This window comes from Myripristis murdjan, chromosome 13 (assembly GCF_902150065.1).
Source record: "Myripristis murdjan chromosome 13, fMyrMur1.1, whole genome shotgun sequence".
Lineage (NCBI taxonomy): Eukaryota > Metazoa > Chordata > Actinopteri > Holocentriformes > Holocentridae > Myripristis > Myripristis murdjan.
The window spans coordinates 31,199,267-31,215,627 of NC_043992.1; the positions used below are offsets into that span (position 1 = coordinate 31,199,267).

Sequence of the window (16,361 nt, forward strand, 5' to 3'; positions counted from 1 at the left end):
ACTTGTGGGCTCAGCTTGGGCATGCTGTTCGTGCCAGAGTGACCAACACAACCACGTTGGCTGACTTGCAGCAAATGCTGGTTGAAGAATGGGATGCCATTGGCATTGGCAGAGAAGATTTACATCATCTGATCAACAAAACTAATTCAGATCCCGCAGATCTGTCAAATTTTAGACAAATCTCTAACCTGCCTTTTTGTCTAACATAATGGAGATAGTGGTCTTACCACAACTGCAGACTTTCCTATGTCAGAATGGCATCAATGAGATCTTTCAGTCTGGTTTTAAATCACATCACAGCATTGAATCTGCCCTTTTAAGACTTTTTAATGACCTTTGACTTATTACTGATGCTGGTGACTCTGCTGACCTTGTTTTACTTGTTCTCACTGCTGCATTTGACAAAGTGGAACATCAGATTTTGATCTCCTGTCTTGACCAGAGCATTGGTATCCGTGGCAGCGCTGGAAACTGGTTTAAATCATATCTGACAGATATCATTTTCTATCGGCAATGGGGATTACTCCTCTCAGTCAGCCCCTCTGGAGTTTGGTGTACCACAAGGGTCCATATTGGGGGCAATACTGTTTTTATCATATATGTTGTCGCTGGGGTCTATGTTCAAAAATCATAACACTGCCAATCACTTTTATACAGATGACACTCAGATATACCTGCCACTGAAACCTCACACTGACTCATCAATCAGATCCTTACTTAGTTGTTTGGTTTTAGTTAAAACATGGCTCTCACAAAATCTCCTCTACCTCAATGAAAATAAAACTGAGATTTTGGTACTTAATCCCTCTCACCATCTGCCAATGTCCTCAGACAATATCCCGTTATACCTTGATTCTCTTCTTTTGAATTAGATCTGCAGGTCAAATCAGTTGTCAAAGCCAGAATTTGCTCCTCTCAAAGACGTTGAGAAGATACCTCATACTTTTATTACTTCTAAGCTTGACTGTTGTAACTCGTTGGATCTTATGGGTCAGGCACTATGATCCAGGTAGCAGCTCAAAATACAATTTACTTTCAGCATTTAAAAGTGTGAGCACATTTCACCTGTCCTGACAGCTTTACACTGGCTACCTGTTCAGTGCAAAATTAATTTCACAATATTCCTGTTGGTCTGTTGCACCCCAGTGTCCCATTCTGTTGGGTTAGGTCATTGTACCAGCAGTTATTAAAAGATGCCAGAACTAGACTGGCTCTTAGGGCTGACCAAGTCTTCTCAGTGGCAGCTCCTACACTCTGGAACAGCCTCCCCCGTGATGTCAGGTTGGCTAATTCACCTACAATTTTATTTTATCATTGTATTCAGTATTAATGAGTTTTAATTACACATAAAGTGAAATATTCCAAGCCTCTTTTGTTTTAATTTTGATGATTACAGTTACAGTTCATGAAAATCAAAAATTCAGTATCAAATAATTATATTACATAAGACCAATTTAAAAAAGGATTTATAATGCAAAAATGTCTACCTTCTGGAAAGTATGTTCATTTATGCACTCAGGATTTGGTCGGGGCTTCTCTTGCAGGAATGACTGCATCAGTGCGGTGTGGCATGGAGGCGATCAGCCTGTGGCTCTGCTGAGGTGTTATGGAGGCCCAGGGTCTGAGATGGTGGCCTTCAGCTCATCTGGACTGTATATAATATTTGTTATAACTACTCCTCAGAATAACACCTCAGCAGACTTCTGGTAAAACAGCATAAGAATGCAACAAGGTGATTGTCATTTAAAATATAAAGAAAGAGCACAGGCATTAATATTTTGACATGTGAATATGCATATAAATATTCATATTTCTAAAATGCCGAAGTAGGCTCATATGTATCAACCTGTGATTTCTAATTAATTAATTAAATGATTGATTGATTGTTTGATTGATTGACTGATTGGTTGATTTTTAAACATTGGTAAAAAAGAACATTTTATTTTACCAGAATTTATTGGACTGAATAATGATATAAGATTCAGAACATTTACAAATAATCCACTGTCAACATTAATTTTGCCAGTTCTGCTCCTGCCTCCTTTGTACTGTCCCCTACGTGGATCCATAGAGATATTACATCACTGTTTCATCACTATTAGTCATGCAATTTCAATATGTATAAATATAATAGCAAATGGCACGGCTGCTCCTGTAAGATGCATGTGACGCCACCCTTACAGTTTGTCTTTTAGATACAGCATAATGTCCACACAAAGCTGGCAGGAGCAGGGTTGGGCCCTGCTGCAGCTGCTGCTGGTGGCATCTCTTTCAAGGGCTGAGGAGCTGGTGTGTAGGCAGAGAGGGGAGCCAGACAACCCGCAGCTTTCTAAAAATGGTGACATTATCTTGGGTGGAATCTTTTCTTTCCACAGCAGCTGGAGGAGCAGACAAGATAACTACACGTACACACCATCGCCAATGCAGTGCACAAGGTAAATCATACTATAAGTACAAAGTTATGTCACGTAAGTAAAATAAAGGCTACAAATGGGTAGTCATGCAAATTAATTGAAATGAAAATAAAACATTTGTTTGTTTTGTTCAAATAATGATCAACAACTAGTTTAATGTTTAATGTTCATACTTGGTTTCGGTCAAGCTTAAATTTCAGAACATTCCAGTTTGCCCAGGCTATGCTCTTTGCCATTGAGGAGATTAACAACAGCACAGACCTACTGCCTGGCATCTCTCTGGGCTATAAGATCTATGATGCCTGTGGGTCCATTGCAAGGGGAGTGAGGATGGCACTGACTTTGGCTAATGGTAATGAAGATACAGCCACAGCCTCCACGGCACCCTGCACCAGACCGGCACAAGTGGTGGCTATCATGGGAGAGACCTCGTCTTCCTCTTGCATGGCTATAGCCACTGTCATTGGGCCTTTTCATATCCCATTGGTGGGTAGCAGTTGTAAAAATTATGGCATTATGGCATTATTATCTATCATAGTAAACGCTGTAAACAGTAGTAAACAGTTGTAATTATTATTATTATTATTATTTTGCTACTAATGTTCTGATAATGGTTATTTTAATGTACGTCATCCCACTCACAGTTGTATGCAATGCATCTCTCAGAGAATTACTGCTTATGTGCCCTATGTTTTCCTTGGTGAAACTTTTCAGAATTTGTATCCTTATAGATTATGATTCATTTCTATCCCCCAGATCAGCCACTTTGCCACCTGTGCTTGTCTCAGTGACAAAGTCCGTTACCCATCCTTCCTCAGAACAATACCCAGTGACTACTACCAGAGCAGAGCTTTAGCCCAGCTGGTCAAACACTTTGGCTGGACTTGGGTGGGGGCAATCAGAACAAATGACGATTATGGCAATAACGGCATGGTCATATTCACAGAGACTGCCAAACAACTGGGCATCTGTCTGGAGTACTCTGTATCCTTCTTTAGACAAGATCCACCTGAAAAAATACAGAGGATAATTGACATCATCAAGGCCTCCACCTCAAAGGTAATTGTTGCTTTCCTCTCACCTAAGGATTTTCATTTATTAATCCATGAGTTTGCCAACCACAACTTGACTGGATATCAGTGGGTAGGCACTGAGGCCTGGATCACTGATTTCCACACTGCGACTGTAGATGTGCTCCACATCTTGGATGGTGCTATAGGGTTGGCGATCCCCAAGGCCCATGTCACAGGCATGAGAGATTTCATGTTGGATGTAAAATCACTCAATTCATCAAGTAATGAATTGTTCACAGAGTTCTGGGAGACACTGTTTGATTGTAGTTTCAAGAAGACAAAGCGCCCAGAAGAAAATCAGAGATACTGCAGTGGATATGAAGATGTGTCTGGGCTGCAAAACGCCTTCACTGATATGTCACTCATGTCCATATCTAACAATGTGTATAAAGGAGTGTATGCTGTGGCCCACGCACTTCATCATACTCTCGGCTGTAAGAAAATATGTAGCAACAAAGTACAGCCAAACCCATTCATGGTGAGCACAGACGTCAGAATGCTAGTCAACATTATATGCCTCTGAAATGAATGTGACAATGAGTGAAATTCTGCAGAGCTTATGCAGGGTGGGTTGACATACAGTATAATGAACTAAATTAACATCATTTTTTTTTTAGATTTTGCAGCACATAAAAAACATTCAGTTCAAAACAAAGGAAGGGGAGCAGGTTTACTTTAATGAGAATGGAGACCCAGCTGCAAAGTATGAAATCATAAACTGGCAGCCGAGAGAGAATGGCACTGTGGAGTTTGTCACTGTTGGTTTTTATGACACAACTTTACCTGCAGACAAACAGCTAAATCTGTACAATAAGTCCATAATGTGGGCACAGAAGTCAAAACAGGTAGGTTACTGTATTGCTTATGAGTGATATTACTGAAATGTAATGTTTAGTTTGTGTTCATGGGAAGTAGTAGCTTGTAAACACAACAACATATTGGTGCACCTGGGTGAAAAAAATGAATGTCCAGAAAGTCAGCTTACGAGGAGCTCATGAAAATAGTTTTTCCAGAGTTTTTAGCTTGACAAGTGTGCATTTTCAGTTTGTGTAGTTAAATCTGAAATGGTTTTATAAACCCAAAGTCTGTAAAACTTAAACCCATAGACCGACACGTAAATCCTCAAATTTAAAGGATGAAAGTTACCACAATTGGGGATACATCATTTTCATCCTATTGCAATGATACCAAAGTGAAAGCCTATATGTTTATTTCCTGCTGCTTCATGCTCATTTTCACACTGTTTTTGGTTGATGCAGGTGCCGTTGTCAGTTTGCAGTGAAAGCTGTCCTTCAGGAACACGCAAGGTTCTGCAGAAAGGAAAGCCCATCTGCTGCTATGACTGTATACCATGTGCAGAGGGAGAAATTAGCAACACCACAGGTACTTTAGAATGATTACTTTTAAATTATTTTAATTACTAGAATTATTACTTTTAAATTATTTTAATTACTACATACGGTATTCAGTGTGTGTGTATATAACAAGTCAAGGTAAATATTAAATTCATCATTAGTGTATTTGAATATGAACAATTGTAATATTTTAAATCTAGTGCTAAGCCCTACTTTAGCAGCATCATGTGACTGTTATCTTATTCAATGTGCAGTTAACTGCGTGAGATTATTATAGATAAGTATACATTAATGTGCATAATACATTGTTGAAATTTCTCTAACTGCTTAATCCTTTTATAATGGGCATATGCCTTTGTGATTTGTGCAGTACATTTGATTAAAATAAAATAAAGTACGATATGAATCAGGGTGAATATCAATTGGGTCATGGTAGTTTGTCATTTTTAAAATGCCCCCAGAAAGTCCCCAGAAACAAAGTATGAAAACCATTTGTTTTGAAAACTTCAACTTTGGTTAAGGCTAGGGATCTAAAATTTCTAATGTATCTTTGGTATTACATTTTAGATTCCATCACCTGTGTGCAATGCCATGTTGAATTCTGGTCAAACGAGAGAAGAGATGACTGTGAAAAGAAGATGACCGAGTTTCTATCATATGAAGAGATTATGGGCGCACTGCTTACGGCAGCATCTTTATTAGGAACAATCATGACTACAACTGTGGCAGTCATTTTCTTCAGAAACAGGAACACCCCCATAGTCAAGGCCAACAACTCTGAGCTGAGCTTCCTGCTGCTCTTCTCCTTGACTCTGTGTTTCCTGTGCTCTCTGACCTTCATTGGCCGGCCCTCTGACTGGTCCTGTATGCTGCGCCACACAGCATTTGGCATCACCTTTGTCCTCTGCATCTCATGTGTTCTGGGGAAAACTATCGTGGTGTTGATGGCCTTCAGAGCTACACTTCCAGGCAGTAATGTTATGAAATGGTTTGGGCCTCCTCAGCAGAGACTCAGTGTACTTGCCTTCACTCTCATACAGGTTGTCATTTGTATCCTCTGGTTAACAATCTCGCCTCCTTTTCCTTTCAAGAATTTTCATCACTTTAAAGAAAAAATCATCTTAGAATGTGCCTTGGGCTCGGCTATTGGGTTCTGGGCTGTGCTCGGGTACATAGGACTCCTTGCTATCTTTTGTTTTGTCCTCGCCTTTCTGGCTCGGAAGCTGCCTGATAATTTCAATGAGGCCAAATTCATCACATTCAGCATGCTGATTTTCTGTGCTGTCTGGATTACCTTTATGCCAGCGTATGTCAGCTCCCCTGGGAAGTTTAGTGTGGCTGTGGAGATATTTGCCATTCTGGCCTCTAGTTTTGGATTGCTCATCTGTATTTTTATTCCAAAATGTTACATAATTTTACTTAAACCAGAGAAAAATACAAAAAAGAACATGATGGGTAAGATGCCATTAAAGTCATGATGAAGACTGCTTCAGACTGCTTCAGATATTTGTAGGCATAAGAGAGTGAGAAGAACTTTATTTCAATAAAAAACATTTTACGCATTAATACCATAATGTTAGAATTATGCATTGTTTCTGTAATTGACATATAACATGCCCTATACTTTCATTAAATGTTGTTGCTATAATTTCAATCATTCTAGCAAATTTGCTCTTACAAACCAAACAGGGCTTTTTTCCCAGCTGGCAGGTGGGGCCTAAAGACTGCCTGTCCAAAACTTTACTCCAAGGCAAGATATCTTGAACATTTTCAGGCGGATTGCCATAAACTTTGCTGAACATGTTCATGCTCCTGAGAAGATGAACTCATCAAGCTTTTTTGACCTCATGACCTTTATTGTAGTGCCACCCCCTGACCAAAATATAAATTTTACACATAAATATTGCAAAAGTAAGTAGTGGGTTGCCATGATATTTGGTGAATACAAATATAGTCCCCAAAATAAAGCTCCTCTTGATTGTGGTGACCCTATGAGATCAATCTTCCAGCACCATTTAAGGGCCAAAATTTGACCTATACATATCATATCTCAAGATGTAAAGTATTTGTTTTAAAACTGCATTTTAAAACTAAAATGAGCTGTCCACATAAGTAATTTAGCACCATATCAAAAATTATCTCTGTCCATTTTAACACGCCTGAACACACCTATTAACACGCCATATTAACACGCCACCATGCATAACACAATGTATGCTGCCATTGGTGAGCTACTTGAATACCAATGACAGACACAAGGAATGACAAGAGAACTTGTGGCCGACTGGATGACTAGTTTTCTTGAATTGCCATGAATAACTTTCTGATTGATGCAATTTAAAAAATGTATCATTAAAGTTAAATTTTCATGCTTTCATAAGTTACTATACTACTTCAGTTACATAATGTTTCAAAATCAGATCTTCAGAAAATCAGTGCACATAAGTATTTTTTCACCAAAATTTGTATGGCTATATATTCCTGACATACATATTTTTTTTTAAAAAAAAGAAGTCACTTTGCACCTCCCTTCTCCATGGATCTTTACGTCGATCCAAAGTGATGTAATGTCACAGTTCCATTACTATTAGTGTTCGTTGCCAATATGTATAAATAGGAGTGCAAACCTTGCAACACTAGTAGGGCGCATGAGATACAACTGCCACAGTTTGTCTCTTAGATACAGTATAATGTTCACACAAAGCTGGCAGGAGCAGGGTTTTGCCCTGCTGCAGCTGCTGCTGGTGGCGTCTCTCTCTAGGGCTGAAGAGCCGGTGTGTAGGCAGAGAGGGGAGCCAGAGGACCCGCAGCTTTCTAAAAATGGTGACATTATCTTGGGTGGAATCTTTTCTTTCCACAGCAGATGGAGGAGCAGACAAGATAACTACACGCACAGACCATCGCCAATGCAGTGCACAAGGTAAATCATACTGTAGCAGGTTTCTCATAATAAGTATGACAAAGGATGTGAAAATGGCAATATACAAAACAGCTGAAATGAATATTATGAATATTTCTTTTTTGTTTGTTTGTTTGTTTTTCCAAATTCAATAATCAGAAAGTAGTTTCACTTCTCATTTTCATATCTGGGTATGGGTCAAGTTTGAATTTCAGAGCATTCCAGTTTGTCCAGGCTATGCTCTTTGCCATTGAGGAGATTAACAACAGCACAGACCTACTGCCTGGCATTTTTCTGGGCTATAAGATCTATGATGCCTGTGGGTCCATTGCAAGGGGAGTGAGTGTGGCACTGGCTTTGGCTAATGGTAATGAAGATACAGCCACATCTTCCACAGCACCCTGCACTAGACCAGAACAAGTGGTGGCTATCATGGGAGGCACTTCCTCCTCTTCTTGCATGGCTATAGCCACTGTCATTGGACCCTTTAACATCCCACTGGTGGGTAGCAATTATGAGCAATAAGCCTTCACTACAGTTAGATTTTTCATTTATCATTATTATTTAAAACAAACTTGAAAATGAACTTCACACTGTAATTCATTCATCTGCTCACAGATATCACTGCTAATATGCCCGATGTTGTCCTGTGTAAAAGTAAATTAATTAATTAATTTAATTTAATTCTATTTTTAATTTTGCATTAATATTAATTTCTGCCCTCTAGATGAGCAACTTTGCCACATGTGCTTGTCTCAGTGACAAAGTCCGTTACCCATCCTTCCTCAGAACAATACCCAGTGACTACTACCAGAGCAGAGCTTTAGCCCTGCTGGTCAAACACTTTGGCTGGACTTGGGTGGGGGCAATCAGAACAAATGATGATTATGGCAATAATGGCATGGCCATATTCACAGAGACTGCCAAACAACTGGGCATCTGTCTGGAGTACTCTGTATCCTTCTTTAGACAAGATCCACCTGAAAAGATACAGAGGATAATTGACATCATCAAGGCCTCCACCTCAAAGGTAATTGTTGCTTTCCTCTCACCTATGGATTTGGATATATTAATACACAAGTTTGCCCACCACAATCTGACTGGGTATCAGTGGGTCGGCACTGAGGCCTGGATCACTGATTTCCACACTGCAACTATGGATAAGCACCACATCTTGGATGGTGCTATAGGGCTGGCGATACCCAAGGCCCATGTCACAGGCATGAGAGAGTTCATGTTGGATGTCAAGTCACTCAATTCATCAAGTAATAAATTGTTTACAGAGTTCTGGGAGACACTGTTTGATTGTAGGTTTATGAAGACAAAGAGCTCAGAAGAAAATCAGAGATACTGCAGTGGATATGAAGATGTATCTGGGCTAGAAAATAGCTTCATTGATATGTCACTCATGCCCATATTTAACAATATCTACAAAGGAGTGTATTCTGTGGCTCACGCACTTCATAGTGCTCTTGGCTGTAAAAAAATATGTAGCAACAAGGTACAGCCAAATCCATTCATGGTGAGTTGAACTCTGATTGCAGAAAACGAGTTTAAGTTATGTTTTTGTCACATGAAAGAGAAAAACTCGTACAAATTAATACAAGTTGAGTTGACTGTACTAAATTCATCTACATCTTATTAGATTTTGCAGCACATAAAAAACATTCAGTTCAAAACAAAGGAAGGGGAGCAGGTTTACTTTAATGAGAATGGAGACCCCGCTGCAAAGTATGAAATTATAAACTGGCAGCTGAGAGAGAATGGCACTGTGGAGTTTGTCACTGTTGGGTTTTACGACACAACTTTACCTGCAGACAAACAGCTATATCTGCACAAGAGGTCCTTATTGTGGGCACAGAACTCAATACAGGTAGGTTACTGTATTCCTTATAGGTGATATTACTGAAATGTGATGTTTAGTTTGCCTTCATGGGAAATAGTGGCTTGTAAGCTTGATAAGTGTGCATTTTCAGTTTGTGTAGTTAAATCTGAAATGGTTTTATAAACCCAAAGTCTGTAAAACCTAAACCCATAGAAGGACAGGGAAATCCTCAAATATAAATTATGAATGTTACCACAACTGGGGATACAGCATTTTCATCCTATTCCAATGATACCAAAGTGAAAGCCTATATGTTTATTTCCTGCTGCGTCATGCTCATTTTCACACTGTTTTTGGTTTATGCAGGTGCCGTTGTCAGTTTGCAGTGAAAGCTGTCCTCCAGGAACACGCAAGGTCCTGCAAAAAGGAAAGCCCATCTGCTGCTATGACTGTATACCATGTGCAGAGGGAGAAATTAGCAACACCACAGGTACTTTAGAATTATTACTTTTTAATCATTTTAATTACTACATGGGTCATTCCACGTCATTTCACCAAATGGGCCACGCACTTGGGTCTCAAAAAATTCTGAAAAATTCACCAGTTGTTCCTTATGTATCCAATAGGCACACTGTAAAATTTTAGTTTGCACGGATGGATACTCGCAGACACGTGGAGAACATGCAAACTCCACACACAAAGGACCCTGGGTGGGAATCGAACCCAGGACCTTCATACTGTGAGGCGACAGTGCTAACCACTGCACCGCCGTGCCGCCCAGTAGGCATGCCAGCACCTCAAAAATGGAAAAAAAAATTACACGGTTTTTGTGGTCGACCATGTTTGGGCCTTCAGAAAACAACTTTGTTTTTGCCCAAGCTTCTTGATTTTTTCAGAGCTTTGAGATACATACATGCACTCATTGGCCCATAATTGCATGAGGGAATGTCTTAAAAAATCAGATTTTTGTTTTAATTTAAAGTTCAAAGCTTGCTCTTTCTTGGGATATAAAATTATTATGAAATCATATGAAATTATTTTATTTAATTTCAGTTTCCTATGTGGTGTAGTTCCTGAGATATTGACACCTGAAAATGGAGGAAAATAAGGACGCGCCAAAATCACACCAAAATCGACACATACCCCCCTCACTAAATTGGCCGTATCTCCATCCGTATCCATCCTAGCAAACTAAAATTTTACAGTGTGCCTATTGGATACATAAGGAACAACTAGTGATTTTTTCAGAATTTTTTGAGACCCAAGTGTGTGGGATGTCCTGAAAATTTGGTGAAATGACATGGAATGACCCACATATAATGCAGTGTATAGATACAATATTAGCAGTTGAGAAAATGTCATGACATAATCCCGGTATTTAAGTGTGTGTGTATAAAACAAGTCAAGATAAATATTAAATTCATCATGAGTGTATCTGAATGTGAACAATTGTAATATTTTCAATCTAGTGCTAAGCCCTTGTTTATCAGCATCATGTGACTGTTATCTTATGCAATGTGCAGTAAATGTCATTTAATTGAGTGAGATTATTATAGATAAGTATACATTAATATGCATAATACATTGCAGAAATTTGTCTAACTGCTTAATCCTTTTCTAATGGGCATATGCCTTTGTGATGTGTGGAGTACATTTGATTAAAGTAAAATAAAGTAGGATATGAATCAGTGTGAATGTAAGCTGAGTCACGGTGGTTTGTCATTTTTAAAATGCACGTCCCCAGAAATGAAGTATGAAAACCATTTGTTTCGAAAACTTCAACTTTGGTTAAGGTTAGGGATCTAAAATTTCTAATGTATGTGTGTTATCACATTTTAGATTCCATCACCTGTGTGCAATGTCATGTTGAATTCTGGTCAAACGAGAGAAGAGATGACTGTGAAAAGAAGATGACTGAGTTTCTATCATATGAAGAGATTATGGGTGCACTGCTTACGGCAGCATCTTTATTAGGAACAATCATGACTACAACTGTGGCAGTCATTTTCTTCAGAAACAGGAACACCCCCATAGTCAAGGCCAACAACTCTGAGCTGAGCTTCCTGCTGCTCTTCTCCTTGACTCTGTGTTTCCTGTGCTCTCTGACCTTCATTGGCCGGCCCTCTGACTGGTCCTGTATGCTGCGCCACACAGCATTTGGCATCACCTTTGTTCTCTGCATCTCATGTGTTCTGGGGAAAACTATCGTGGTGTTGATGGCCTTCAGAGCTACACTCCCAGGCAGTAATGTTATGAAATGGTTTGGGCCTCCTCAGCAGAGACTCAGTGTGCTGGCCTTCACTCTCATACAAGTTGTCATTTGTATCCTCTGGTTAACAATCTCGCCTCCTTTTCCTTTCAAGAATTTTCATCACTTTAAAGATAAAATCATCTTAGAATGTGCCTTGGGCTCATCTGTAGGTTTCTGGGCTGTGCTCGGGTACATAGGACTCCTGGCTATGTTATGTTTTGTCCTCGCTTTTTTGGCTCGAAAGCTGCCTGATAATTTCAATGAAGCCAAATTCATCACCTTCAGCATGCTGATTTTCTGTGCTGTCTGGATCACCTTTATCCCAGCTTACATCAGCTCCCCTGGGAAGTTTAGTGTGGCTGTTGAGATATTTGCCATTCTGGCCTCTAGTTTTGGATTGCTCATCTGTATTTTCATTCCAAAATGTTACATCATGTTATTTAAGCCAGAGAAAAATACAAAAAAGAACATGATGGGTAAGATGCCATTAAAGTCACTATGAAGAATCCAATAAATATGTGGCCACAAGAGAATGATAAGTTCACTATTTCAATTAAAACATTTTGTGCATGAATGCAGTGCTTTAATAATCATAATCCATTCTACTGTATATATTTTGTAACTAAAAGTAAAATCAAACAGACAGATCCAACAGGCAAATTTGCACTTGTACAACAAAGAAGACATTTTTTGCCCTGCTGGCAGGCAGGGCCTAAGGATGGCCCTGCCGACTAGTTCATATGTCTATCAACACTTAACACCAAGATAATATATCTCGAAATGTGCATATTCATGATACTTAGAAGATGAATTCAGTCAGTTGAGTTGATTTCATCATCTTCTGTTCAGTGCCACCCTCGGGTTTAAATGTCAATTTTGCTTAAAAGGTATCACAAAATTAAGTAGTGGACTCCAGTGTTACTTGATGAGCACAGTCATACCCCCCAAAGTAGCTGCCCACAGTCCTAAATGTTGCAGTTGATATGTCAAATATGGAAAGCATGTTCATGCTACTGAGTGGAAGAACCTGGCAGGCCAATCCTTTGACCTGCACACAACATATTTCTAAATTTAATGGATAGAATGCCAAGTAATTTACTGAGGCTTCTTTTCCTTCCCAAGGAATGAACTATGTCAATTTTGACATCTCCATAGCCTTTCTTCTCGTGTCACCCTTAGACCAAATGTCGAATTTGGTATCTCACAGTATATTGGTTAGACTGTTGTGAAATTAGATGAGCATGTTGATGCTCCGTGGAGGACAAACCCTCTCAATTTTGGTGACCTCATCATGATCTCTGTAACACCACCCTCATGCTGAAATGTTAAATTTGTATACACGACGTTACAAAATGAAAGGTGTAATATGTGATAATTATCTTGCTCAAATGTGACCATAACACAGCACTGGAGGTCCACAAGTGTAGTTGATCAATACTAGTCAATCCACTCTTACCATTATAGCTGGTGAGACTTCCACCTCTTAAATTAGCCAAATTGGCCCAGCCCCGTGTTTGCTTTTTCGGAAAATCCCCCACTCGCTAACACACACACACATAGCCAGGCTGATGCCAGCTACATGGGGCAGTGCTGGTCTGTAGTATCTGGTGTTAATAGTTTAGTACACACACATTTCAACTATGCAGATGTGGGCAATAATACCCTCTAGATGGTAGTAAAACATAACAAAATTACACAGTGTTTCTTTAAGTAGTGGATTGTATTGTTATATTTGGTGAGTGCATTCCTATACCACAAAGGAAGGTTCCATAGACTATAATGACCTTTTGACCATTCCTCTGCCTAATGGCCAAAATGTCAAATTTCATGTCTCAAATCTATTGGATTTGGATTGGGAAATTGCACATTCATACTACCCAGGAGATGAGGCCAAACATTTGACTTGTACACAACACATGTCTAAATGTAACACATGGGGAATGCCAACTGATTTGCTGAGCCAACTCATCCTTATAAGTTCCTATCAGTCCCAATCCCTGTCAGTTTTAGGCCATCACCTCTCCTCCCATGTCACCCTTGGACCAAATGTTGAATTTGATATCTCACAATATAAGTCTATTGGGCAGATTGCCATGGAATTTGATGAGCACATTGATGCTCCCCAGAGAATGAATCCTCTTAATTTCTATGACATCATGACCATTTCTATCGCGTTGCTCTGTAGCCAAAATGCCAAAGTGATTTACACTTAAAATATCACTAAATGTAATAAGTGGATTGCCATGATATTTGGAGAATGCATTCATATACCCAAAGGAAGATTCCCCTTTATATTGATTACCCCATTACCTCTCCTCTAAGGCTCCCCACAGGCCAATATTTCAAATTTGTACAAATATGTAAAAACTCAAAACTACATCTGCATGGTCCCACCGGCATAACAAAACACAATGGCCGGAGAGATAAAGTATGAAGAAAAATGACCTAGTATAGCATAGAATATAACTCTTTGTGGCACTTTACACTGTTACTGTAATCTCCTCATAACCACAACTAACCTGAAATTGTTCTTTGTGTTGCTGATCCATACAACAACACTCACAGACCCACAGTTTGCCAATGAAGCCTACCTTTTCTATGTTGGAAATGGTTTTGACAATGCTTATAGCAACAACACTCTCCAATTTCTGGGAAACATCTCAACAAATCGTAGTTGATCTTCCTGCTGGTCATATCCTTGACTGTGTATTTCCTGTGTTCTCTGATATTCACTGGCCCTGTGAACTCTAACCCTAACCCTTTACCTAACCACACAGCATTTGGGATCAATGGCAGTGTCTTTTTTAACTTTATGTTTGTGTTACTAACCTTCAAGGCTTCCAGAGAGTCACATGAAATAGCTTGGATCTGCAAAGTAAATAATCAATAATCTGGCCTTCGGTCTCATCCAAGTTGTGATTTGCATACTTTGGTTACCAATCAACCCCCCTTTCCCTTCAAGCATATCAAACATTATAGGGGGAATATTAATGTTTTGGTGTGTGCCTTTGGATTTCTTACAGGGTTCTGGGCTAGGATAGGCTATATTGAAGTCCCATCTATCTTATGCTTTGTACTTGCTTGTTTTGGCTCACAGGCTGCCTCCTAATTCCAACAAAGCAAAATATTTTACTTTCATCATCTAGATAATGATTTCAATTATCTGTATCCCAGCTTATGTCAGCTCTCCTGATAAATCACTGTTGCACTAGGTATATTGTATTTACAGTTCTTACTTCTAGTTACATAATGTTTTTTTGTTTTTTTATTGTTGTTCTTGCTGATAACCCCTAACCCTAACCCTAACCTAGGTGTAAGGTTATTAGACTATCATATCTCGAAATGTGCACATTCATGCTCCTCAGAGGATGAATCCAGTTAATTTTGTTGACTTCATGACTGTACTTCTAGCACCTCCCTTAAGCTGAAATATCAACTTTGGATATATCCTATCATAAAATTATGTCATGGATTGCAATGATGACATACTCCCCAAAAGAAGTTTCCTTTAGATTGTGGTGACTTGATGACATTTCCTCTAACACCACTCTCTGGTGTCAGTCTTTGGCCAGAATTTAGAATTTTGTGTTTCACAATGTATTGGGCAGATTGTCGTGAAAGCGAACCCTTTCAGTTCTGGTGATCTCATGACCATTACCATAATACCACCCTCTGGCCAAAATGTCAGATTTGCACATGAGATACCACTAAATCTAATTAGTGGACTGCCATGATGAATGCATTCATTTTCCCCAAATGTAGGTTGCTCTTGAGTTTGATGACCCTGTTGTCTTTACGCCAGAGCCACCCAAAGTCCAAAGTGTTGAATTTGAGAAATCAGATCTAATGAGCAGAATGCCATGAAATTTGGAAAGCACATTCATGCTACCCAGTGGATGAACCCTATCAGCTTTAGTGATTTCATGACCTGTCCTTCACAAACCCATTTCCCCTAGTACTTGGATTTCCACAAAATCCCCCAAGCTAGTGGCACAAGTGTTAAACATCAGTTATTAGATAAAATAACTTGTAGTGATGCAGGGATCAGCTATAAATTAATCTGACTCTGCCTGCATTAGCAGCTCACCCAGCTGCAACTGCCCAACATGGTGGTAATCTTAAAAAAAATAAATAAATAAATAAAATTAAAACCACATCTGCAGGAATCTGTTTGCATAACATTACACAATGCCGGGATGGATTAATCATGGGGGCAAATAACTTCATTTAACAAAGAAGATTCTTTTTATGGCACTTAATATTGTTATTGTAATCTTTTCATAACCACAACTCACCCAAAATTATTCAGAACTTTATTATCTTGATCCATAACAAATCAAAACTGTGATTTACCCACAGGACCTGCAGGTCAATAAGTGGATTGCAAAGTGGATGTTAAATTAAAGAAAGAAAGAAAGAATGAAAGACTTTACTAATGTGTACTGTGTATACACTGTTTATTTGTTTATTTGTTTGTTTATTTATTTTATTATCTTCTTTTAAGTCATGCTGCCCAAATGTGCCTTAAATTGCCCCCCGGGGAC

At 39.1% G+C, this 16,361-nt stretch overlaps 3 protein-coding genes across 3 annotated transcripts in view; 2 read left to right on the forward strand and 1 right to left on the reverse strand.

Annotated features, from left to right (window-relative positions):
* LOC115369725 (uncharacterized) overlaps positions 1-16,361 on the reverse strand; it is a 216,416-nt gene that overhangs the window by 111,593 nt on the left and 88,462 nt on the right. The gene's annotated exons all lie outside the window — the stretch shown is intronic.
* Positions 2,242-6,320, forward strand: LOC115370334 (extracellular calcium-sensing receptor-like). Its single transcript, XM_030067321.1, has 6 exons — positions 2,242-2,435; positions 2,603-2,900; positions 3,171-3,965; positions 4,105-4,332; positions 4,747-4,870; positions 5,410-6,320. The coding sequence occupies exons 1-6, from the start codon at positions 2,422-2,424 to the stop codon at positions 6,318-6,320; spliced, it is 2,370 nt and encodes a 789-aa protein (XP_029923181.1). The 5' UTR covers positions 2,242-2,421.
* On the forward strand, positions 7,605-12,319 carry LOC115370337 (extracellular calcium-sensing receptor-like). Its single transcript, XM_030067324.1, has 7 exons — positions 7,605-7,762; positions 7,945-8,242; positions 8,469-9,242; positions 9,324-9,347; positions 9,387-9,614; positions 9,933-10,056; positions 11,406-12,319. The coding sequence occupies exons 1-7, from the start codon at positions 7,749-7,751 to the stop codon at positions 12,317-12,319; spliced, it is 2,376 nt and encodes a 791-aa protein (XP_029923184.1). The 5' UTR covers positions 7,605-7,748.